Below are 25,395 nucleotides of genomic sequence, written 5' to 3'. Positions count from 1 at the left end.
TTTAGCCACTTAGCCAGCAAGTTAGCAAACCAAATGCATAGCTGGAGCCCCTGAGCTGGATGTAATTTATTTGACACATCTTAGATTTTTTATAGTTCTACTTAACTTATAGTTAGTTATAAGCAGTGGCGCAGCACGCACCCCAGCAGCCCACTGCGATATTGAAAATCATATTGTCGGTATTTTGAAACACCCTGGTATACGGTATATTGCCCAAGCCTAGTGAGCTTCCACATCACAGCTATATAACACCATGTGCAACCTCTGAGTAAAGGCCCCTATTGTGAAGTGGTCATTTTAGATTATCAAGAGACTGAGTGTCTGAGTGCAAGATAGGTTTGACAGAGTGTGGCTGTAAGCTCCATTCCCAGTGTGTGTTCAGTAATGAAATTGTGTGGTGTATCTTTGTAGGAGGCCAGGTGGTGAACCTGATGAACCAGCGTCTGCAGACAGGCTTCACCGAGGCAGAGGTACTGCAGATCTTCTGTGATACGTGTGAAGCCGTGTCTCGACTGCACCAGGGCAAGACACCCATCATCCACAGGGACCTTAAGGTATGGGGAGAACAGATGTCGGATCTTAAATTGATCACCCGGTTGCAGGAGAACTTTCCTGCATTGCGGGAAATGTAAAACTTATAGTGTATTTGAGGTTTAAAAAAGCTTCTGAAGTTTGTAATTTCCACTTTGATATTTCAGACATGATTTTCCCTTATGAAAAATGTATCAACCCTCCCCCAAAATTCCATTAATTATAATTCACATGAAAATTCACTGTTGCTGCAGGGTTATTTTCCTACTGTAGCAAACTGGCTCAAATTAAGATCCTACATCTGTAGGACCCCTCTCCTGTGTTTTCTCCCACCTCCCTTCTCTGCTCTTGCTCCCTCTCTCCTCATCTTCTTCTTGGCTTAGTCTTGCTGTTATATAGGCAAGCTGTTACCGGAATTTAAATATGCCATTCAGCAGACACCTTTTTTTTATCCAATTCACGTTATATATTTTTTAAATAGCAGCCATTACGTGACTCATTCTGTAGTTCTCTGGCTCTGTTTGACTCTTCTTCTCCTTTGTGTTTCTGCAGGTGGAAAACATCCTGTTACATGATAAGGGTCACTACGTGCTGTGTGACTTCGGAAGCGCCACCAATAAGTTCCAGAACCCACAGACCGAAGGAGTGCCAGTAGTCGATGAGGAAATAAAAAAGTTTGTGAACCTAGTCAGAAGTTTACATACAACTTAGCCAAATACATTTAAACTCAGTTTTTCACAATTCCTGAAATTTAATCTTAGTAAAAATTCCCTGTCTTGGGTCAGTTAGGATCACCACTTTATTTTAAGAATGTGAAATGTCAGAATAATAGTGGAGAGAATGATTTATTTCAGCTTTTATTTCTTTCATCACATTCCCAGTGGGTCAGAAGTTTACATACACTCAATTAGTATTTGGTAGAATTGCCTTTAAATTGTTTAATTTGGGTCAAGCGTTTCGGGTAGCTTTCCACAAGCTTCCCACAATAACTTGGGTGAATTTTGGCCCATTCCTCCTGACAGAGCTGGTGTAACTGAGTCAGGGTTGTAGGCCTCCTTGCTCGCACATGCTTTTTCAGTTCTGCACACAAATTTTCTATAGGATTGAGGTCAGGGCTTTGGGATGGCCACTCCAATACCTTGACTTTGTTGTCCTTAAGTCATTTTGCCACAACTTTGGAAGTATGCTCGGGGTCATTGCCCATTTGGAAGACCCATTTGCGAACTAAGCTTTAACTTCCTGACTGATGTCTTGAGATGTTGCTTCAATGTATCCACATAATTTCACTACCTCATGATGCCATCTATTTTGTGAAGTGCACCAGTCCCTCCTGCAGCAAAGCACTCCCACAACATGATGCTGCCACCCCCGTGCTTCACGGTTGGGATGGTGTTCTTCGGCTTGCAAGCCTCCCCTTTTTCCTCCAAACATAACGATGGTCATTATGGCCAAACAGTTCTATTTTTGTTTCATCAGACCAGAGGACATTTCTCTAAAAAGTACAATCTTTGTCCCCATGTGCAGTTGCAAACCATAGTCTGGCTTTTTTATGACGGTTTTGGAGCAGTGGCTTCTTCCTTGCTGAGCGAACTTTCAGGTTATGACGATATAGGACTCGTTTTACTGTGGATATAGATACTTTTGTACCTGTTTCCTCCAGCATCTTCACAAGGTCCTTTGCTGTTGTTCTTGGATTGATTTGCACTTTTCGCACCAAAGTACGTTCATCTCTAGGAGACAGAATGTGTCTCCTTTCTGAGCGGTATGACGGCTGCGTGGTCCCATGGTATTTATACTTGCGTACTATTGTTTGTACAGATGAACGTGGTACCTTCAGGCGTTTGGAAATTGCTCCCAAGGATGAACCACACTTGTGGAGGTCTACAAAATGTTTTCTGAGGTCTTGGCTCATTTCTTTTGATTTTCCCATGATGTCTAGCAACGAGGCACTGAGTTTGAAGGTAGGCCTTGAAATACATCCACAGGTACACCTCCAATTGACTCAAATGATGTCAATTAACCTATCAGAAGTTTCTAAAGCCATGGCATAATTTTCTGGAATTTTCCAAGCTGGTTAAAGGCACAGTCAACTGTGATACAGTGAATTATAAGTGAAAAAATCTGTCTGTAACTGTAGGAAAAATTACTTGTGTCATGCACAAAGTAGATGTCTTAACCGACTTGCCAAAACTATAGTTTGTTAACAAGAAATTTGTGAAGTGGTTGAAAAACGAGTTTTAGTGACTCCAACCTAAGTGTATGTAAACTTCTGACTTCAACTGTATATGCGTACCATTTCCTGCCATTTCATTACTTTTGAAAAAAACTTTTTTACAGCCATAGAAAAGTCCTTTCAAAGTCCACCTGAGCTGAGCCTTTTCGAATTTAGTGTTAGTTAGATAAAGCTTATGATGTTCTTAATCTTCCTGTTTGTGACCTTGTGCTGTTCTCTCTCAGGTACACCACTTTGTCATATCGCGCTCCTGAGATGGTAAACCTCTACAACAGCAAGATTATCACTACTAAAGCTGACATATGGGTGAGTGGACGTGGTATTTTAGATCTAGGCTTTAGTCATGGTTTCAGTGCCAGCTTCTGATTTCTATGGGGCTTTTTTACAATCAACTTTTCAGCAATTTGTCACAGAATACCCAAGAAAATGTTCTAAAATATAGATAAACTAAATGAAAACTTATAGCAAGTCTTTGGCAAGTGGCAGTGGCAAGAGGAATCTCAGGTAGTTCGTACAGTAGGACATTTGAAAAGACATAATTGTGTGGAGAAGCCTTTTCCCATGTTGTTTCTCAAGGCATTTGGATGTTTGTTCTAAATGTTATGTAACTTAATTAGTGTGTGTTGTGTGTGTGTGTGTGTGTGTGTGGAGGCAGGTAGCCTAGAGGTTAAGAGCATTGGGCCAGTAACCAAAATGTTGCTGGTTCGAATCCCAGAGCTGACTAGGTGAAAAATCTGTCGATGTGCCTTTGAGCAAGGCACTTAACCCTAATTGCTCCTGTAAGTTGCTCTGGATAACAGGGTCTGCTAAATGGTGTGTGTGTGTGTGTGTGTGTGTGTGTGCTCCCTCCAGGCAATGGGCTGTTTGCTGTATAAGCTGTGCTACTTCACTCTACCCTTCGGGGAGAGCCAGGTGGCCATCTGTGATGGCAGTTTCACCATTCCTGACAATTCCCGCTACTCCTACGACCTGCACTGCCTCATCCGTCAGTGTTCCACCACTCACTGTATCTGCTATGAAAATTAGTGTAGTTTCTATAGTGCCATTACATATTTTAGAAGTACACTATATATACAAAAGTATGTGGACACCCCTTCAAATTAGTGGATTCGGCTGTTTTAGCCACATTGGCTGACGGGTATAAAATCGAGCACACAGCCATGCAATCTCCATAGACAAACACTGGCAGTAGAATGGCCTGACTGAAGAGCTCAGTGACTTTCAACGTGGCACCGTCATAGGATGCCACCTTTCCAACAAGTCAGTTAAATGTTTGCCCTGTAAGAGCTGCCCCGGTCAACTGTAAGCGGTGTTATTGTGAAGTAGAAACGTCTAAGAGCAACAATAGCTCAGCCTTGAAGCGCTAGGCAACACAAGCTCACAGAATGGGACTGCCGACTGCTGAAGCGAGTCGTGTTTAAAAATCGTCTGTCCTCCGTTGCAACACTCACTACCGAGTTCCAAACTGTCTCTGAATGTAACATCAGCACAAAGCTGTTCGTCGGGGGCTTCAGGAAATGAGTTTCCATGGCCGAGCAGCCGCACACAAGCCTAAGATCACCATGCCCAATGCCAAGCGTCGGCTGGAGTATTGTAAAGCTCGCCGCCATTGGAGCAGTGGATGCGCATTCTCTGGAGTGATGAATTATGCTCCACCATCTGGTAGTCCAACGGACAAATCTGGGTTTGGCGATGCCAGGAGAACGCTACCTGCCCCAATGCATAGTGCCAACTGTAAAGTTTGGTGGAGGAGGAATAATGGTCTGGGGCTGTTTTTCATGGTTCGGGCTAGGCCCCTTAGTTCTAGTGAAGGGAAATCTTAACGCTACAGCATAAAATCAAATCAAATTGTATTAGTCACATGCGCCGAATACAATAGGTGTAGACCTTACAGTGAAATGCTTACTTACGAGGCCCTATCCAACAATGCAGTTTAAAAAAATACAGATAAATATAAGAAATAAAAGTAAGAAGTAATTAAAGAGCAGCAGTAAAATAACAATGGCGAGATGGGGGGGTACCGGTAGAGTCAATGTGCGGGGTCACCGGTTAGTTGAGGTAATATGTACATGTAGGTAGAGTTATTAAAGTGACTATGCATAGATGATAACAACAGAGAGTAGCAGCGGTGTAAAAGAGGGGGGGGGGGGGGGGGGCAATGCAAATAGTCTGGGTAGCCATTTAATTAACTATTTACCGGTCTTGTTAAGAATTCTCATGGCTTGGGGGTAGAAGCTGTTTAGAAGCCTCTTGGACCTAGACTTGGCGCTCCGGTACCGCTTGCTGTGCAGTAGCAGAGAGAACAGTCTCTGACTAGGGTGGCTGGAGTCTTTGACAATTTTTAGGGCCTTCCTCTGACACTGCCTGGTGTAGAGGTCCTGGGTGGCAGGGAGCTTGGCCCCGGTGATATTCTGGCCCGTTCGCACTACCCTCTGTAGTGCCTTGAGTTTGGAGGCCGAGCAGTTGCCATACCAGGAAGTGATGCAACCAGTCAGGATGCTCTCGATGGTGCAGCTGTAGAACCTTTTGAGGATCTGAGGACCCATGCCAAATCTTTTCAGTCTCCTGAGGGGGAATAGGTTTCGTCTTACCCTCTTCACGACTGTCTTGACCTTCTAGACATTTCTGGATTATTTTAGACGATTGTGTAGTTCCAACTTGGTGGCAACAGTTTGGGGAAGGCCCTTTCCTGTTTCAGCATGACAATGCCCCCGTGCACAAAGCAAGGTCTATACAGAAATGTTTTGTCGAGATTGGTGTGGAAGAACTTGACTGGCCTACACAGAGCCCTGACCTCAATCCCATTGAACACCTTTGGGATGAATTGGAACGCCGACTGCGAGTCAGGCCTAATCGCCCAACATTAGTGCACGACCTCACTAATGATCTTGTGGCTGAATGGAAGCAAGTACCCCCAGCAATGTTCCAACATCTAGTGGAAAGCCTTCCCAGAAGAGTGGAGGCTGTTATAGCACCAAAGGGGGACCATCTCCATATTAATGCCCATGTCCACATACTTTTACATTTACATTTTTGTATATAGTATCAGTCCTGTACAACATGTTACCTCTTCATCTAACTATGCTTAATCTACCCGTTGTGGGATAGTCAGTGTGTTGCTTTTGTCTCTTCTGGTGTGGTTTGATTGGTGTCTCACCTTTTCTCTCACATTTCCACCTCCTCCACCTCTCCTTCTCATTCTGTTGGTGTTTGTCAGGGTACATGCTGGAGCCCGACCCTGACAAAAGACCTGACATCTACCAGGTGTCCTACTTTGCTTTTAAACACGCTCGTCAGGACTGCCCTGTTCAGAATGTTAAGGTCAGTCTTTCTCTGCTCTGGGGACAGTCTACACTGAGTGCACAAAACATTAGGAACACCTTCCTGTTATTGAGTTGCACTGCCTTTTGGCCTCAGAACAGCCTCAGTTCATTGGGACATGGACTCTACAACGTGTCAAACGCATTCCACAGGGATGCTGGCCCATGTTGACTCCAATGCTTCCCACAGTTGTGTGAAGTTGGCTGGGTGTCCTTTGGTTGGTGGACCATTCTTGAGACACACAGGAAACTGTTTAATGTGAAAAACCCAGCAGTGTTGCAGTTCTTGACGCATTCAAACCGGTGCGCCTGGCACCTACTACCATACCCCGCTCAAAGGCGCTTAAATCTTTTGTTTTGCCGATTCACTTTCTGATTTACACATCTCAATTGTCTCAAGGCTTACAAATCATTCTTTAACCTGTCTCCTCCCCTTCATCTACACTGATTTTGAAGTGGATTTAACAAGTGACATCAATAAGGGATTCTAGCTTTCACCTGAATTCACCTGGTCAGTCTATGTCATGGAAAGAACAGGTGTCCTTAATGTTTTGTACACTCAGTGTATGTGGGTCAGTCTATCTCTGTGCTAGGGTGTCTCTCTTTAGTGTTTCCTGTATGTTTATGTCTCTCTCTGCTCTGACATTGGCCCCAGGGCCAGATCTATCAATGTTCTATTCAATCCATGCCTGAATCTACTGAATGTGCTTGTCATATGGATCCATTCCCTCCCAAATATGAATTTACAATACTTTTACCTCTAATCATATAGAACTCTCCAATTCCTGCTCAACTCCCTGAGCCAATCAAAGCCAGCGAGGCTGCTGCAGCGAAGAAGAGCCAGAGCCAGACACAGAGTAAGGCCAGGTAAGTCTGTGGTGTTTGTCATACAGGGGGCTGCCTGAGTAATCTTGTAGTTGTTGTTACTGCAGCAGTATCGATGTTTTTTCATTTGTGTGTTCTCTGTTCTGCTTTAACATCATTCATAAGGTCATTTCAAACCATTGACAAGATGATCACCAACTCTCACCTTTTTTCCCCCAGACTGACAGACCCCATCCCCACCACTGAGACCTCCATCACGCCCCGGCAGAGGCCCAAGGCGGGCCATGCCCAGCCCAGCGCTGGAATCATACCCATCCAGCCGGCTGCCCTCACCCCTCGCAAACGTGCCAACCTCCCTGCCGGGGGGGCCCTTCCTCTTGGTATGTACCCACCCTCACTCTGCCACTCTGTCACTCTGCCTATTTACTGCAACTAGGCTAAGTGGTTTTATTTAGAGGCATGTTAAAAGGGAATTCAGAAAGTATTCACACCCCTTGACTTTTTCCACATTTTGTTGTATTACAAAGTAGGATTTAATTGTCTTTTTTTGGGGGTCAACGATTGTCGGGGATTTTCAGTACTGAGAGAGACTTGGTCATTTCTTCAAACAATCATCTTTATTAAATATTGATTTAATTATTGCAATAATGAGACCGTCAGCCCAACAGTCTTGACTAACTGTTAGACTGAGAGTCTGAATCATATAGACAATGCACAGTTCATATAGCTAATACCCAGAATGCTTGGTTCCACCCCTCCCATATAGATTTTTATTTTTTATTTATTTCACCTTTATTTAACCAGGTAGGCCAGTTGAGAACAAGTTCTCATTTACAACTGCGACCTGGCGAAGATAAAGCAAAGCAGTGCGACAAAAACAACAACACGAAGTTACACATGGGATAAACAAACGTACAGTCAATAACACAATAGAAAAACCTGTAAACAGTGTGTGCAAATGAAGTAAGGAGGTAAGGCAATAAATAGGCCAATAGTGGTGAAGTAATAACAATTTAGCAATTTACACTGGAGTGATATATGTGCAGATGAGGATGTGCAAGTAGAAATACTGGTGTGCAAAAGAGCAGAAAAACAAATATGGGGATGAGGTAGGTAGTTGGTTGGATCGGCTATTTACAGATGGGCTGTGTACAGCTGCAGCGATCAGTAAGCTGCTCTGACAGCTGACGCTTAAAGTTAGAGCGGGAGATATGTCTCCAACTTCAGTGATTTTTGCAATTCGTTCCAGTCATTGGCAGCAGAGAACTGGAAGGAAAGGCGGCCAAAGGGGGTGTTGGCTTTGGAGATGACCAGTGAAATATACCTGCTGGAGCGCGTGCTACGGGTGGGTGTTGCTATGGTGACCAGTGAGCTGAGATAAGGCGGAGCTTTACCTAGCAAAGACTTATAGATGACCTGGAGCCAGTGGGTTTGGCGACAAATATGTAGCGAGGACCAGCCAACAAGAGCATACAGGTCACAGTGGTGGGTGATATATGGGGCTATGGTGATAAAACGGATGGCACTGTGATAGACTGCATCCAATTTGCTGAGTAGAGTGTTGGAGGCTATTTTGTAAATTACATCGTCAAAGTCAAGGATCGGTAGGATAGTCAGTTTTACGTGGGTATGTTTGGCAGCATGAGTGAAGGATGCTTTGTTGCGAAATAGGATGCCGATTCTAGATTTAACTTTGGATTGGAGATGCTTAATGTGAGTCTGGATGGAGAGTTTACAGTCTAGCTTGGGGGGCACCATAAGCCACTTTGGGCTTTCCTGTCTTTATCTGCCCCTGGTGTCATCTTAACCTCCGACCCTGGCCTAATTTCCCAGGCCAGGATGTCTAAGTACCATTGAGGCCTTTGTTCTACTCCTCTCTATCCCAGTCACAACCACCCCACATCCTGTCCTTAGAAGGCCAGCTGTAGGTTTTATCACCAGGAAGCTAGAGTGGACACCATAAAACTCAGCATTAGCAGGACAGACATTTCTCACTGTTTAAGTAAATAATTGTTACATTTCCAACAAATAAGATGAATACATAATTTTTCCATCATACGATCTACGCAAAATACTGTGTAATGTCAAAGTTGAAGAAAAATTCTAACATTTGTAAAAAATGAAACACTAATATACAGTATCTTGATTAGATGTTCAACCCCCTGAGTCAATATATGTTAGAATCATCTTTTGGCAGCGATTACAGCTGTGAGTCTTTCTGGGTAACTCTCTAAGAGCTTTCCACACTTGGATTGTGCAACATTTGCCCATTATTTTTTTCAAAATGTTTCAAGCTCTGTCAAATTGGTTGTTGATCATTGCTAGACAACCATTTTCAGGTCTTGCCATAGATTTTAAAGTAGATTTAAGTCAACTGTAACTCAGCCACTCAGGAACATTCACTGTGTTCTTGGTATGCAACTCCAGTGTAGCTTTGGCCTTGTGTTTTAGGTTATTGTCCTGCTGAACGGTGAATTCATCTCTCAGTGTCTGGTGGAAAGCAGACTGAACCAGATTTACCTCTAGGATTTTGCCTGTGCTTAGCGCCAATCCGTTTATTTTTTATCCTGAAAAATTCCCCAGTTCTTAATGGTTACAAGCATACCCATAACTTGATGCAGCACCACTATGCTTGAAAATATGGAGAGTGGTACTCAGTAATGTGTTGTATTGGATTTGTCCCAAACATAACACTTTGTACTCCTGGACTTATTTAGGCTTGCCTTAACAAAGAGGTTGAATACTTATTGACTCAAGACATTTCAGCTTTTCATTTTTTATTAATAAAAAATAAATAAATAATGTATTTCCACTGACATTATGGCGTATTGTGTAGGTCAGTGAAAAGGTATTTGTAAATAAATCAATTTTAAATTCAGGCTGTAACACAGTAACATTTGGAAAAAATCAAAGGGTGTGAATACTTTCTGAAGGCACTGTAGCTACTCAAGAGATAAACAGAAGTGACTGAGGTAGATTCTCTACCCTAATGACACTAGCTAAGTTGGAGAAAATGGAAGTAAATAAAGATGGCGTACAGTGGGTACTAGCCGTGATAAATAAATGTCTGCCTAAGTGGGAATGTACCCAAATAAGCTAGCTAGTTAACATCGAGCTGGACCTGCACTGACCTAAAACAGTTGTTTTCCCCTCTTTTTCGGTAACTTAAAGAAATGCCTCTTTGGGCGCAAACTGTTCAGAACATTCTGCCACATTTGGTCGAATTATTTCACAACTTAGATCTTAGTTATATTTAGTCAAACATTTATATGGCTCTCTTTAGAAACAAATGGCCGGTATGCTTAGATTGTCTCAACAGTTTCATCTAATGAGGTCTTGCCAGTGATGTATATAGCATGCAATATATTTTCTTAGTTTCATGGCTTGTATAGTAAACATATTCTGTACTCCTTGCAGGAGTGAACTTAAACCTTGCCCAGCAAGTGGCAGCCCTCCAATCACAGAAGGCACAGACCTCAGCTCCGCTTCAGCCAGCGACCGGCCAATCACATAACCCTCCCAGTGAGGCCACACCCCAGCTGGGTGGAAAGCCCCAGACTGGTGCTCAGCAGAAGCAGGTAAACTCAGGCAGCCAGCTAACACCCAAACCCACAGCAATACTAACCTGCATCCCACTGCTGGCTTCTCTCTGAAGCTAAGCAGGGTTGGGTCTGGTCGATCCTTGGATGGGAGACCAGGGGCTGTTTGTGTCATGCGTCTGAGAATACGAGTGCTGATCTAGGTTTCTGCTGCAAAAATAACTGCTATCACCAGGTGGGGGTGGATGACGTGTCTTCTGAGCATCTGGAAGCGTTTAATGAATCTAATCAATTACAGTACAAAACCCTGCAAGTTTAAAAAAAAGATTTAAGTGGGTTAATATAATTATGGTTATTTGCAGCAACAACAAAAAAATTATGAAGAAAATGTTCCTCTTTACCCTCTAACGGGCCTGGTAAAATTAATTTCAAAGAAATATAGCTAATTTATTTCATAGGATTTTGTTGCTTAGTGACAAATCCACTTATGCCAGCTGTAAAGTGCCATCTGTATGACAAGCTGCTGCCTCAGGGTTGGGTTATTGTTCAGCCAACCTTTGTATAGACTGTCATCATGGAACAAGCTTAGATAAGTAGGTCATTGAAGTGCAGGAAACTCTTGACCAAACAGAGAAGTGTGCATTAGGGAGGAAATTGGATGAAAAAAAATCATTATCATACAATTGCAGCCCATTATATTTTCCTGGGATTACATTTTTTAGTCTCCTCCTATTGCAACAACGGGTCCTTAGTTTTTAGGTAGGTAAGACAGTTTTACGCTATACCGGTATATAATTCTGTGTGAAAAAGTGAAGTGTTATGCAGGTGAACCCATGATAACAGCCACATGCATTCTTAGTGGCACACTGTGTTGTCTGTGTGTGAAGCAGCTTTGTCTTCGTTGTCTCGGTTTTTTGACGCTGTGTGCTGTCGTACGTCTTTGTGTGGTAGCCAGGGAAGTTGCAGCCTATCGCAGCAGTGGGAGGAGTCCCACCTGTTCAGACCAAGGCGGAGGCACCGAGCACCCCTCAACAGGCCATGCCTCCCCCGGTGGCCAGTCCTTCCCCTCAGAAGGCCCAGGCTCCGTCCAGCCCAGCCCCACCCAAAGCTCCAGCACGTCGTAAGCAGGCCAGCCAGGCCCAGCAGCAACCATCCGCTCAGCCTACTCCAGCCCAACCTCTGGCTGCACAGCAGCCTACAGCTCGGCAGCAACCAGTTCCTCAACAACCAGTTGCCCAGCAACCAGTAGCTCAGACAGAAGCGGCCCAGAAGCCACCTGTCAAGACCCAGTCCACCCCTGCCGAGACCAGTCACAACACAGCTGAGACTGAGACGGTAACATACCTGCAGCCTGCACCGCGTCTGCTCACTGAGCTGTCAGACACACTCAAAGCCTGCTTGAAAGTGACATCAGGCCATCTATTGTTCCACCCAGCCATCTATCATCATGCCAATGCCATCAGCCTTCATCATTTTGCTGTCTTTTCAGTTTTGTTCGTTAGTGTTGTTCTCTCAGTAACTTGAAAAACCCTGCAACATTGTGAATGTGTGAATGACCCTCATTTCTGTGTGATACTTTTTTTTTCTCTCCGTTTTTCACTTCATTTTACTTTGTTTGCCTCATTTGCTTTAGTGTTGTATGTATTTGTATTTGGCATTGAAAGTTAATAATTAGTGAGTGTTATTGTTTTTTTTTTTTTTTTCATGAGTCGTCCTCTGTTTAATTCTTCTCCCTTCAGTTAGAATGTGACATTTGTATTGTTTATATTATAATATTTTTTCTTATACTTCCTCTCTCTTTCTCCGTCCCTCTGTCCAAGACTCCGCACCACTCTCCACAGGCAGCTGAGCGCACCCCGAGTAACGTTACCCAGAATGCAGTCGGTGGGCTACCTGGAAGTGACTCCAGCCTACTACTGCAAGAGGCCACAGCAGAGGATGACCTCAACCAGTTAATGTAAGATATGCATGACATCATCACCAGAAATATCAGCCTTAGTTAAATATGTCTAGTTTTCAATTTGTAATAAAAAGCATGAGCTGCCGCACACCCAGAGAAAATTATTTTGTGTAGCGGTGCTGACTAACGGCGAATAAACTGTAAACTATAAAAAATAAATAAAGAGAGTCACACACTCTATATATAAACTCCTAGTATTTAATTGGGTAAACCATCAATGTTTTAGCATCACTTCTTCAGTGTTTAACAACAAGTTGACCTGTTCCGGCATTTGTGTGTTTTTCCAGATCTGTCGGTACAACTCCACCCAATTCCACCCGGTCCCTTCAGCAGAGTGTGTGTGAACCAGCACAAGACGGCAACTTCGCTGCCTTTGCCCATTCCCCTACCCCTGGCCCTGCCACCGGTTCCCCCACGCAGCCCGCCTGGAACCCTTTTGGTGATGATGACTTCTCCAATCTCAGTGCGGAGCATCTGATTAACAAAGACCTGGTTGATGAACAGGCTGATGGTGAGGCTGTTTGTGTGTGTGCACATGTGTGCGTGTTGCACGCACAACGGAATACCGTGTGTTTTCACTTCTAAGAGATAGGTGCTAAAAATACATCCTTAGACCTCATTTCTAACATATCCTCTGCTGTAATCGTATTTCCAATCAGATAAAACTGTATCATTCACTTTGACCTTATCGCTATTAGACGTGGCTGCAGAAGCAGAGGTGGAGACGGCCCCCACAGAGGAACTGATACCTGGCCTGCTGGAGGTCTCCTCTCCTGGGGAAACAACCCCCCAACCTGCTGGTGAGACCCTTCTCATCTCCATCACTCATAGTGGTTCAGTCCTCTCTGGCTCAGTCGGTAGAGCGTGGTGCTTGCAACGGCAAAGGTTCTGGGTTCAGTTCCCACTGCGGCCACCCATACATAAAATGTATGCATGCATGACTAAGTCATTTTGGATTGAGGCGTCTGCAAAATGGCATATATTAATATTATATTAAACTCCCTATTGTATACAGTGCATTCGGAAAGTATTCAGACCCCTTGACTTTTTCCACATTTTGTTATGTTACAGCCTTATTCTAAAAATGTATTAAAGTCGATGGCTTGATAGTTTTTGCAGACCACACAGCGTCATACCGCTCAGGAAGGAGACGCGTTCTGTCTCCTAGAGATGAACGTACTTTGGTGCGAAAAGTGCAAATCAATCCCAGAACAACAGCAAAGGGCCTTGTGAAGATGCTGGAGGAAACAGGTACAAATGTATCTATATCCACAGTAAAAACGAGTCCTATATCGACATAACCGGAAAGTCCGCTCAGCAAGAAAGAAGCCACTGCTCCAAAATCCCCACAAAAAAGCCAGACTATGGTTTGCAACTGCACATGGAGACAAAGATCGTACTTTTTGGAGATATGTCCTCTGGTCTGATGAACGAAAATAGAACTGTTTGACCATAATGACCATCGTTATGTTTGGAGGAAAAAGGGGTATGCTTGCAAGCCGAAGAACACCATCCCAATCGTGAAGTACGGGGGTGGCAGCATCATGTTGTGGGGGGTGCTTTGCGGCAGGAGGGACTGGTGCACTTCACAAAATAGATGGCATCATGAGGCAGGACAATTATGTGGATATATTGAAGCAACATCTCAAGACATCAGTCAGGAAGTTAAAGCTTGGTCGCAAATGGGTCTTCCAAATGGACAATGACTCCAAGCATACTTCCAAGGTTGTGGCAAAATGGCTTAAGGACAACAAAGTCAAAGTATTGGAGTGGCCATCACAAAGCCCTGACCTCAATCCTATAGAACATTTGTGGGCAGAACAGAAAAGGCGTGTGTGAGCAAGGAGGCCTACAACCCTGACTCAGTTATACCAGCTCTGTCAGGAGGAATGGGCCAAAATTCACTCAACTTATTGTGGGAAGCTTGTGGAAGGCTACCCGAAACGTTTGACAGAAGTTAAACAATTTAAAGGCAATGCTAACAAATACTAATTGAGTGTATGTAATGAAAGAAATATAAACTGAAGTAAAATCATTCTCTCTACTATTATTCTGACACTTCACATTATTAAAATAAAGTGGTGATCCTAACTGACCTAAGACAGGTAATTTTTACTAGGATTAAATGTCAGGAATTGTGAAAAACTGAGTTTAACTGTATTTGGCTAAGGTGTATGTAAACTTCTGACTGTAGGTTCACAAACCTTCTTATTTCCTCATCGACTACTGGCACTCCAGGTGCGTGCCTTTCCAAATCATGTCCAATCAATTGAATTGTCTCCAGGTAAACTCCAAAGAAGTTGTGGAAACATCTCAAGGATGATCAATAGAAACAGAATGCCCCTAAGATTAATTTTAGAGTCTCATAGCAAAGGCTCTGAATACTTATTGTTGTAAATAAGGTATTTCTTATTTTTTTTTTGTTTTTGTATACCATTTTTTTTTAAATGTTGCTTTGTCATTATGGGCTATTGTGTGTAGTTTAATGAGGGGAAAAAAAATATTGAATCAATTGTAGAGTAAGACTGCCACGTAACAAAAAGTCAAGGTGAATACTTTCTGAATGCGCTGTATCGCTCGGATATTCCCATAGCTTCCCTTCCTTTGTTCTTCCTTTAGCAATCAGATCCTCCATTCTCCATTACAATCATCTCCAGTGACACACCCATAGAAATCCTATAATTCACTATTCTATATGTCATACTATGGACAATAAAGGAAGGGAACTCTGCTACTCCTCCACTCTCCACCCAAGGTGCATGAACTGAGGAGCTACTGAAATGAAGAGAAAGTTCAGCAACTCTTGGAGGACAGTTGAAGTTCATAAAAGTGCTTATTTATTCCTGCTGAGTGAATGGTCCTCTGTGACCTCATCAGTGGCAGTCTGAACTCTAAGCTCAGCAGAAATCCCTTTCTGAAAGCTTTCATTAACTCTGCGTGCTCAAAATCCCTAGCTAGCCATTTAATGGGATGTCTTCACTGAATAACTGACCAAGAAAACACTGTGTCTTTGCCTTGAACTATCCATGCCCAATCATCTCTACTTATCAGACTCAGATGGACAACATGCCATGCTTTGTGTATCTCTGCAGTGTTCATTAGTGTATGTCTGTTTTGTTGTCTTTTCTCTGCTGCACCAGTAGAGCAATCTGAAGACATCCTTGGACTGGATATAGGAGAGTCTTTGTTGACTGTTCCGGTCCCTTTCAGCACCCTAGCACTCTCAGACACTCCAGGTAAGGTTGTGTCCCTTTCTATTTCTAAAAGCACACTCCAAATCACTTACCCCACATAGAGCATCAACACGACATTCTGAGATGCTGCATTCGTAATTCCACTCTGGCAATCTACTCCGAGTTCAGAGCACTCTGGTTTGAGAGTGCCAGAGTGCAGAATAGCTGATGCATTTACGAAGACATGTCATGCATGTTGTTTTGACAGGTGCCAGTAAACATCAGGCTGAACAACAAACGCACCCTTGGAATCATCACACAATTAGTGTTCCTTAGTGGTCATGGCAATGTTTGGCTGTTTTAGTAAGTGGTTGTCAAAAACCAGTCCAAGCCTAATCTTTTAATTAAGTCACAAATGGAGCTCAGAATAATGCAGTACTTCATGTTGTAACGTGTGGGATATTGCTCTAAGAAAGCCAAAGTACTGGTAGTCATGTTGCTAGGAGTGATGTACAGTGCTCTCTTTCCCAAGTTTAAGGGGCTAGAGTGGACTTGTGCTGTGCCTTGGTCCATGACTTAACTGTAAGTACAGAGTGGAGAGGCAGGAAGAGAGCAGATGTGTGCATGTGTTGTGTTGGGAGATGACCTGGTGTGTAGTGGTCTTTAGGGGGAACCCCAGATAGTGGATGTAGCTACTAGCCAGCTCTCTCTGTGTGACTGTGTTATGCATCTGGTGTGAAAAGAACATTTAGGGTTTGGTGGCTGTGTGAACAAACGTCTCGATGTATGCAAGATATTCTAATCGCTTGTTAACTGGCTTGTTGGAATGTGATGGAAAGTTGACCTTGTTGGTTTTTTAGAACTTTCCTTCAAAGTGAACTGCAAGTGAAACGCTGCAAACCGTTTCTCTGCTTGAGATGAACCTTTCATTCATCTGTAGGGTGATATTCTTTTCTCTATTTATCTATATTCTAATGTGTCTGTCTCAGATTCTTTGTCTTCATATGTCATTCTTCAGCCATTCTGTTATCATCTTTGTCTTATTCATCTGTAATTCATGAATTTATCCCCAACCTCTTTCATTTCCCAATTTTCTCATTCCCTCCATCTCTATTTTGTTTAAACTACTGGTACGTAAAAATAAAAAAAATCTATGTTTTTAGTTGCATTTCTTTAGCAATATCATTGATTACAAAACCCTTGAAAGCTGATGTAAAAGTCAATAGCTTCATTAAACAATTGAAAACCGTTCCAGTTCTTTAAGGCTCCTATTGATGAAAATAATATCAATGGTGATAATGTAACTACCATGGCAGGTTGTCTCCATGGGGGCTGTCAATCACTTCTGACTGGAAAGCTGCACTTGATAAACAAACATCACGTCTCATCCGTATCAGGTTATTTGAAACTAGGATACACTATTGGCCAGTAAATATTAATTAATCAACAATGTTTCATGTTGGCTCCCCATGAACTAGGAAACGGGCCTTAACGACATGAGTGGGTTGAGTGGTTATAGTTGTAGTACAATAGCTTATCTGTATAGGCCTATATGTAAGCGATAAATAAGGACTGTCTGTACATTCTCTGAAAGTAATAGATGACACAGGCTTGGAGGACGTGCAGCTGAGTCCATCCACGGAGTGCATATTAGTTCCAGAAAATGTACATTAGCTTATCTATATAGGCCTATATTTATGAAAATGTATACGATATTGTGGTCTCTGTCCTTGCATCACATTATGTGCTGGAGGCTCAGCTGTACCATCATTTCCCCGCATTGAACACCCATCCTCTCACATTCCCTATAGCCTAGTTCCCTTTGCCCTCATTCCTATTTATTATTTGTCCTTCACCTTCTCCTCTTCTCTCTCTTCCTTTCTTCACCCCTTTTCTCCATCCTCATAAACTCCTTACTTGCTGTTCTGGCATGACCATGTCAAATGCAGTATTTGCTAGCTAGAGTGTTGCTGCCACTCACTTTTTCTTACTGATCTCTCCCTTTCCATTTACTCTTCCTCACTCTTCATTTCTCTCTGGGCCTTTAGAGAAGCTTATTGAGGGACTGAAGTCCCCAGATACACACCACCTGCTCCCTGACCTCCTGTCCATGGCTGATCCCTTTGGCAGAACGGTGGTGGAGGCTGTTAATGGTAAAATACTTTCACTCCTGGAGACACTTTGTTACATTTGTTTTTCCCAATGTAAATTTTACCGTTGAATGCTCCATGGCAATATCCTCTGTCTGCCCTCAGTGCACCCTTTCTTCCTCTCTCCCTCTCTCTGCTTCCATTTCTCGTTCTCTTCCTCTCTCTTCCTATCCATCTCCCTCTCTCTGCTTCCCTCTCTCCTTGTCTTTGTCTCTTCCTCCCTCTCTCTACATGTACAGTAGTGGGTCCAGCAGAGAACTCTCTTGTGAGTCTGGACTCTCTGATCCCTGGTCTGGAGGCTCCTGTGTCCCAGTCTGAGACGGACTCTACGCTGCTTCATGGTTAGTTTCTATCTCACAGGCAATGCGACACACAATCTAGATGCTCCCAGAATTGAATGCAACATTGGAAGAAGATTATTTAGATCTGACAAAACCAAAAGGTTTTGGTTTCTGTTATTACTGATAATACCACCTGCCTCGACACTGGTCTTTGATCATTGCATAAGGTTTTCAGAGGACGGAGTGGAGCCAGCCCATTTAGTACAATGAGGCTGTCTGATTGATATTTTGAGTGTCTGTCTACCCAGCTAACAGCTCTAGGGAGATAGAACATTTTTGTAATGTTACCCATAATGTTCCCCTAATGTGTGTCCAGTTTTCTGTTAGGGGAACGTTCTATCTATGTTAGCAAAAATCTTCTGACAACCTTTTTAACATATTTGGTGTGAAAGTTAGGAGAACATTCCCTTAATGTCTAGAATGTGGTTACAATGTTCTCAGAATATTCTACAACGTTCTAGATGCATTTTATGGGACGTTGCAAGAACATTTGTGTCCAGTGTTCTAAGGGTTAGGAGAATATTCCATCAACATCACATCAAACATACACAGAACGTGGTTGCCATGTTTTCAGAATATACAATATTCATGTTCTAAACACGTTTCATGAGAACGTTGCAAGAACATTCCTGTGTATCAGTTGTCAGGACATTGCTTGATGATCCCAAAGAAACATTCTCCCCCAAAAAATGTTTTTGTTACACATCACACCTTGTTACTGTTGCCAAGCCCATTGAGGCCCATTGCGTGCAGCTCAACCTCCACTTAGGCTACTGCTAGTAGATTGAGCACTGTGCTCAACAATGCCTGCGAAAGTGGTTTAAAATGGCTAATAATCCACAAAACAATGTTAAACAATAAGACATGATCACTGAAAGTAACTAATCAAACGTTCAAGTAGATCTACCGAATAATAACAGTTTTGGAGTTGATAAAAGGAAGTTGAAACGAAGTCATTTTTACATGCTGGACTTCATATATTAGTGTTTGTGAAACACCAAAAGTGAAGTATATTATACATAAGAATACCTCATGTTGGAAGTACTGAAAAAGCTGATGCAGATAGTTACCCTATTTTTTTTTATGGTTTCAAAGGAAACCTCCCCATACCCCGACTTACGGTTGGATACTTTGATGTTTAGTGCCTCTATTACCATACATTCTATACTATATGTGACATTGAGAGTTATTAGGAACACGTGGATTATTTTTCATCCTTTGTCCTTGGCGCTTACAATCTAATTATTATACATGATACAGTAATATATTTTGGCCATATCCTGGAGATATCCTGAACTAAACATTCCAGTATAACCCTTGACCCCCCCCCCCCCCCCCCTCGCTCCTCTGCCCTCCCTCCCACAGATCCCCTGCTTGGGGAGGACTCTCTGCTGTGTTGCTCTCTCATCTCTCCCCCTTCTGGAGCCTCCTCTCTCTCCTCTGCTCCCGCTTCTGCTGGCGTTAGGTCTGTTCTGGAAGAGTTTGACCTGGCATCTGGGGGTTCCACCCAGTTTCTGTCAGGTAAGGCTCTGTTTCCAAAATCACATGCCCACAACAAGCCCAAACTGGACTTAGTCCTACAATTGGAGAGGCAGGAGTGCTGCCACTTATACTTGATGTGTACTGTAGGAACAAATGGTTTGGTTCTCCCTGTTAGGAAGCTAGCTGTTCTCCCTGTTCGGAAGCTAGCTGTTCTCCCTGTTAAGAGAGACAACTACACTAGCAGGCTACTGACTTGCAGTCTAACTCTAACCCTCTGTGGTTGTGTGGCACACTGCTCTCTAACTCGCCTTATCTGCTTCCTCCTTTATCTCTCTCCCTTTCTGACATTTCTTATTCTTCCTTTATACTCTTGGTTGTGCTGCCTTCTTTACTCAATGCTTCTCCCAAACACCTTAACTTCCCCTTCTTCCTTTCTCGGCTCCATCTTCTGCAGACTCCTCAGATCTCCTGATCCCAGGCTTTGAGCCTCCGCCCAGTGCAGAGACAGGCATCGAGGATGAGTTTGACCCCATCCCTGTCATGGCCTCCTCCCAAGGTAAGCCCAGTGGGCTTCCAGCCTTCACACCGAGGCAGGGACAGGCAGGGAGTCTCTGTCCTGTCCCACTGAGATTGCCATTCATACCTCAACCAGGGTCAGAGGAACTCTGGGATTTGATTCCGGTCAATGTCCTCAGTAGTGTATTAAACCCTGCTCCCCCTTCCCCTTGTAGATTCATCTGAGTAGCCATCCTCGCTCTGTGTAGTTATTCCTTAACACTCTTAGATTGTATCTGGAGAGAAATTCCTCTTCCTGTCTTTCTCTGTCTTCTGTAACCTTATCTTCTCTCCGTTTTTTCCCTGGCATCTGTTCTTTCTTACTTACGTCCCTTACTTCCCCCCTGTCCCCCTGCTTCGCCTTGGCCCACCTCCCTACCTCCCTCCTCTCTGTCTGGACAGTTTCAGGAGGCCACTCTCGAAGTAACAGTGGCAGCTCTGAGTCCAGCCTTCCCAGCCTGGCCCGCTCCCTGCTCATGGTGGACCAGCTCATCGACCTGTAGAGGGCGGTGGGGAGCCGGGACACTAAAGAGAGGGGGAGTGGGGGGATGGAGAGACGAGGTAGAAGTATTGATGCTGGAGAGGAAAATAGACCCCACCATTAGTCGTTACACCCCTTCACCATTCATCACCAACGCTTGTTCCATGGGAACTCCTGCTGTCATTCCGAACGCACTGGGCCATAGAGTTCTAGAACCATAATCATTGTCCTGTCTGTGTTTGTCCCATCATGCCTCTGATATTGATTCCCATCATGTCCACCACTTTTCTTCTTCCCCCCCTCTGCCCTCTCATTTCATGCTCTCACAGCATTTAGGCCTATGTTCTGTTGCCTTCTGCGGTCATCATGGAAAACAAGTTCATGGCACACCGCTTCTAACTTTTGCGTTCATGGCACCCTAACAATATAACTTTTGCTTTCACGACACACTAACTTTTTCTAGCTTTTGTATTTGTCACTCTAACTTGATCCAAGAGTTCTTCTTTCTGTAGACCAGGGTCAAATGTTTCACCCTGTTTCACTCCTATCTCTCTGGTCAGTCTTGTCCTGTAAGCAACCAGATAATTTGACTCTTGTTGTTAGTAGATGTTGTTATGGTGGACAAGTAGATGTTTTGTCTCCTGCCTTTCTCCAGGGTTATATTTCACTAGGATTAATATTTGCGCACATTCGGTAACAACAATATCACAACATTGATTTCTTCTAAACATTTTGAGGTGTACTGTAGAACGTTGAAAAAATGGTTGTCTGTCTGCCAATTTAGTTTTCCACATTCCAGTGGCTGAGTTGTCAGGGATTGTGCTTTAACCCTTAGCGTGAGGTATCATAGCCGGCGTGATGGGATAGATGTCATATCTAAAATGACTGATTACTCCACCAGCTGGTCCAGAGGTTGAGCCTCTCTGTGGACACATCCTCCCAGCTGCCATTAGCAGAGCACTGTAAGAACCACCAGGCAGGTTACCTGTCTATGGTCAAAATGAGCTAGGAAGTTATTCAAAAAAGTTATAAGTTAGCACTAACATATTTTAAGATTTTTTTTAATGCCTACATTAACATAAATATGGAGCTAACATTCCCAAAGGAAGAAGCTAAGCTTTGAAAACACCAGCTTGGCTCGGGACTCAGCTGCACATTGACAAGCATTTGCTTGTTTTCCTCTCGTCAATATCATCCCCTTCATTTCAGCCTGTTTGTGCCCACGCACTCCTTTCATTCTATTCAAACATGCATTCCTACAGAAAGTCCATTCCTACTTGTACATAGATCCTATATTCCAGTAATTTATCGGCCCTACATAATGTAAATGTATGTATATCTGCAATACCCACAGACTCTGATCCAGTGATCATACGTGTGGTTTCTCTCGTGTAAAAAGTTAATGTTACAAAACATGTATGTCCTCTGTTACTCATCGGTCATCATAGCTTACATTGTGAAAAAAAGATATAGAAAGGTTTATTTCATATATAGCTTATAATAAATGTGAATATGAATAGAGTGTTAGAGAATGAATGTATGAAATTAATATCAGTATAAATAAAGATTCATATATTTAAATATAATTCTTAAGATGACTATTATCGACAAATACTTTGTTTTTCCTGTGCAGCTGTGTTTTTCCCGCCATATTTCTCCCCAGATTCCTATTGTGACATTATCAAAACATACAGTTATGACAATCTTAGCTTTGATCTGTTGTTGAGGGTTGGGTAGGATTTCTCCTTCAAGTATTGTCTATTAACTTGCCTTGACCTAAGGAGGGTTTTACTAGTTTGTTGTACATTGGGACCACAACCCAGGGAGCTTTACCATGTCTTATACTGTACCATACTTACTCACGCTGTACAAAGGCTGAGAACTACAGTCTTCGCTGAAATAGTGCTCTACAAAGCCATGCTTTCTCCACGCAGATTTTACATGATCAAAAAGATGCATATCGAAGCATGACCGTGTTGTTGAATGTTCTGTTCTGGTGTGTTGGTGTGTGAATGTGTGGACATACAGTAATGGAACTCCTAGCCAGTCTGACTCGTTGGATGTGATGCGGTTGTGTTGTTGTCTGACCTCGCTGCAATAAGTCACATCAACAGTGATGTTTGTGTTGACTTCGTCACATTTGAAAAGCACAGGCCCTCTTAAATAAGCGCTGAGTCACTCTGTTGCCAATAGAGGAAGCCACTGTTTTTGAGAGTAGAGCACATCTTTGTCTCTCTGAGTGGACCACTAGACTCAGTGATCTGACTGAATTAGAGGAAAGGAATATATTGGTTATCAGACAGAGGGGCAAGCCCTACACAGGACTCAACACTATGACCACATACACGTCAGATCCTATGAAGACAGGAATGCTCACTATACATTTCAAGGAATTACAGGTAATTGCTCTACTACAGTTTTCCAAACAATGCATGTCAAGCAACAACACTTATTGGCAGTATTCTGAAATCCAATGTTGTGCCACATCTATCTCAGGCTGAAGTTCACATCTTATCCCCTCCACTACTGTACAGTCTAGTCATCTGCAGATACTCATGAGGCTATTGACCTATGCAATCTTTGCTTCTTCCTGTTGATACCACTGTGCTGTTGTTCTTGGTAAAGGTCTTGCCCTCCAGGTAGTTCAACTTGTGTTGTTGTGAAAAAGAGAGCCTTCATGTTGCCCAGTTGTTTTTGCCAAAAGTGGAAAAAGCTGTTTCTGATGACCATTGTTCTCCTGAATGTTCTGGATCTCTGTCCGTCTATATGACACCTAATCCTGCGTCAGCGCTGTCATTTCTGTGTGCACCTTCTATTTTTGTGAGACAAAGAAAGGGATGTTGAATAAACATATACATGTGAATGTACTTTTGTGTTGAGTATTGATTGAGTGACTGAAGGGAGTTGATTGCTGAGAATTTGACCCTGTCATGGTAGTCATGTGGTTAATGTGATTTATTGGCAGATAGATTGATTCAGAGGGAGAGGGGCGACACATTTAGCTAGCTGTTATCTTTTAGACACTTCTACTAATGGGGATCCTTAATAAATAGAAATAAATACAAATACTCAAGTACAATCAATTAAATCATGTACTGTGAATTAATCACTACTTATTATCATCTTATTTACATATGCGCAGAGGTTTAATTACATTTGGGAGATGACATTGAGTAGATTTCATACTCATTATGCAAAATGATGTTGAAAAAAAGTGTTTTCCAAACGTTGAAGTTAGGTTCATTTTAGGTTCTGAATGAAAGATGAAATGATGTAATTTACAGAGGGTGAAAATATGTATTTTTTGGTCATTCATTCTTTGGCCAAATTTCAGCTGCAAATTTCATCTCAATAAAGTAAGAAATCTATCACATACTTTTTAAAGTCCATTTAATATAGGAAAGGTGAGCCAACTGCAACATAGAATATTTATTATTGCTCCCATCTGTCACATGCACTTACAGTACCAGTCAAAAGTTTGGACACACCTACTCATTCAAGGGTTTTTCTTTTTTTTTTTTAAACTATTTTCTACATTGTATAATAATATTGAAGACATCAAAACTATGAAACAACACATATGGAATCATGTAGTAACCAAAAAAGTGTTAAACAGCTCCAAATATCTTTTATATTTGAGTTTCTTCAAAGTAGCCATCCTTTGCCTTGATGACAGCTTTGCACACAAAAAAATAAAAAAGATTGAATTGAGATCATTTTTGTCATTGGCCTGCACACAATACCCCATAATGTCAAAGTGGAATTATATATTTTTATAATAAAATTGAAAAGCTGAAATGTCTTGAGTCAATAAGTATTCAACCCCATTGTTATGGCAAGCCTAAATAAGTTCAGGAGTAAAAATGTGCTTAACAAGTCACATAATAAGTTCCATGTACTCACTCAGTGACTAATAATAGAGTTTAACATGATTTTTGAATACCACCTACAATTATCTGTAAATTCCCTCAGTCGAGCAGTGAATTTCGAAGACCGATTCAACCATAAAGACCAGGGAGGTTTTCCAATGCCTTGCAAAGAAGGGCACCTATTGGTAACAGACCTTGAATATCCCTTTGAGCGTGGGGAAGTTATTCATTACACTTTGGATGGTGTATCAATACACACAGTCACTACAAAGATACAGGCATCCTTCCTAACTCAGTTGCTGGAGAGGAAGGAGGCCAATGGTGACTTTAAAACAGTTAGAGTTTAATGGCTGTCATGGGATAAAACTGAGGATGGCTCAACATTGTAGTTACTCCACAATACTAACCTAAATGGCAAAGTGAAAATAAGGAAGCTCGTACAGAATAACAATATTCCAAAACATGCATCCTGTTTGCAATAAGGCACTAAAGTAAAACTGAAAAAAATGTGGCAAAGAAATGAACTATGTCCTGAATACAAAGTGTTAAGTTTGGGGCAAATCCAGCAGCCTGTCGCAGCCCACTGCGTGGTCTCCAGTGTGGGGCAGCAGGCTGCTGTGGGCTCGGTGGCTGTGGGGCCCCCGCATTCCTGTACCATTGGAGGCAGAGCTATAGTGGACCCATACCTCAGGGCCCCCTTCTACCCCAGATGCCCACAGGGAAAGCCTTGATATATGGACCCCCACCCCTTACCAAAAACCAAAGCTGTTCTCCCAGGGAGGGAGCTGATCTGCTGAAGCCTGGCCCAGGCCAGCCCTGCTCTATATCCCCCTTTAGAGGGCATATCCCAGTACCAGTGTGCAATCTAGATTGCTCTGGCTCCCTCTGTTGAGGATGTGATACTATAGGTAGACTGACTGTATTTCTGTACAATTG

At 42.8% G+C, this 25,395-nt stretch overlaps 1 protein-coding gene across 8 annotated transcripts in view; it reads left to right on the top strand.

The window, feature by feature from the left end:
* LOC106568237 (AP2-associated protein kinase 1) overlaps positions 1-25,395 on the top strand; it is a 110,036-nt gene that overhangs the window by 18,836 nt on the left and 65,805 nt on the right. Inside the window, exons 4-21 of one of the 8 annotated variants that reach the window (XM_014138406.3) lie at positions 412-554; positions 1,084-1,205; positions 2,989-3,070; positions 3,617-3,749; positions 5,982-6,085; positions 6,857-6,951; positions 7,129-7,289; positions 10,327-10,487; positions 11,400-11,783; positions 12,269-12,405; positions 12,696-12,919; positions 13,107-13,208; positions 15,549-15,644; positions 17,630-17,734; positions 17,971-18,072; positions 19,438-19,593; positions 20,009-20,110; positions 20,512-23,457. In XM_014138406.3, coding sequence (XP_013993881.3) covers positions 412-554; positions 1,084-1,205; positions 2,989-3,070; positions 3,617-3,749; positions 5,982-6,085; positions 6,857-6,951; positions 7,129-7,289; positions 10,327-10,487; positions 11,400-11,783; positions 12,269-12,405; positions 12,696-12,919; positions 13,107-13,208; positions 15,549-15,644; positions 17,630-17,734; positions 17,971-18,072; positions 19,438-19,593; positions 20,009-20,110; positions 20,512-20,612 — 2,510 coding nt within the window. In that variant the 3' untranslated portion in view covers positions 20,613-23,457. Of the gene's footprint in view, positions 1-411; positions 555-1,083; positions 1,206-2,988; positions 3,071-3,616; positions 3,750-5,981; positions 6,086-6,856; positions 6,952-7,128; positions 7,290-10,326; positions 10,488-11,399; positions 11,784-12,268; positions 12,406-12,695; positions 12,920-13,106; positions 13,209-15,548; positions 15,645-17,629; positions 17,735-17,970; positions 18,073-19,437; positions 19,594-20,008; positions 23,458-25,395 lie in introns of those variants that run through there. The other 7 variants (XM_014138407.3, XM_014138408.3, XM_082960449.1 and 4 more) reach the window with 7 other exon arrangements.

This window comes from Salmo salar, chromosome 13 (genome assembly GCF_965601325.2).
Source record: "Salmo salar chromosome 13, fSalSal1, whole genome shotgun sequence".
Lineage (NCBI taxonomy): Eukaryota > Metazoa > Chordata > Actinopteri > Salmoniformes > Salmonidae > Salmo > Salmo salar.
The sequence above is the reverse complement of the archived record's forward strand: the minus strand, read 5'-3'. Positions and strand labels throughout refer to the sequence as shown.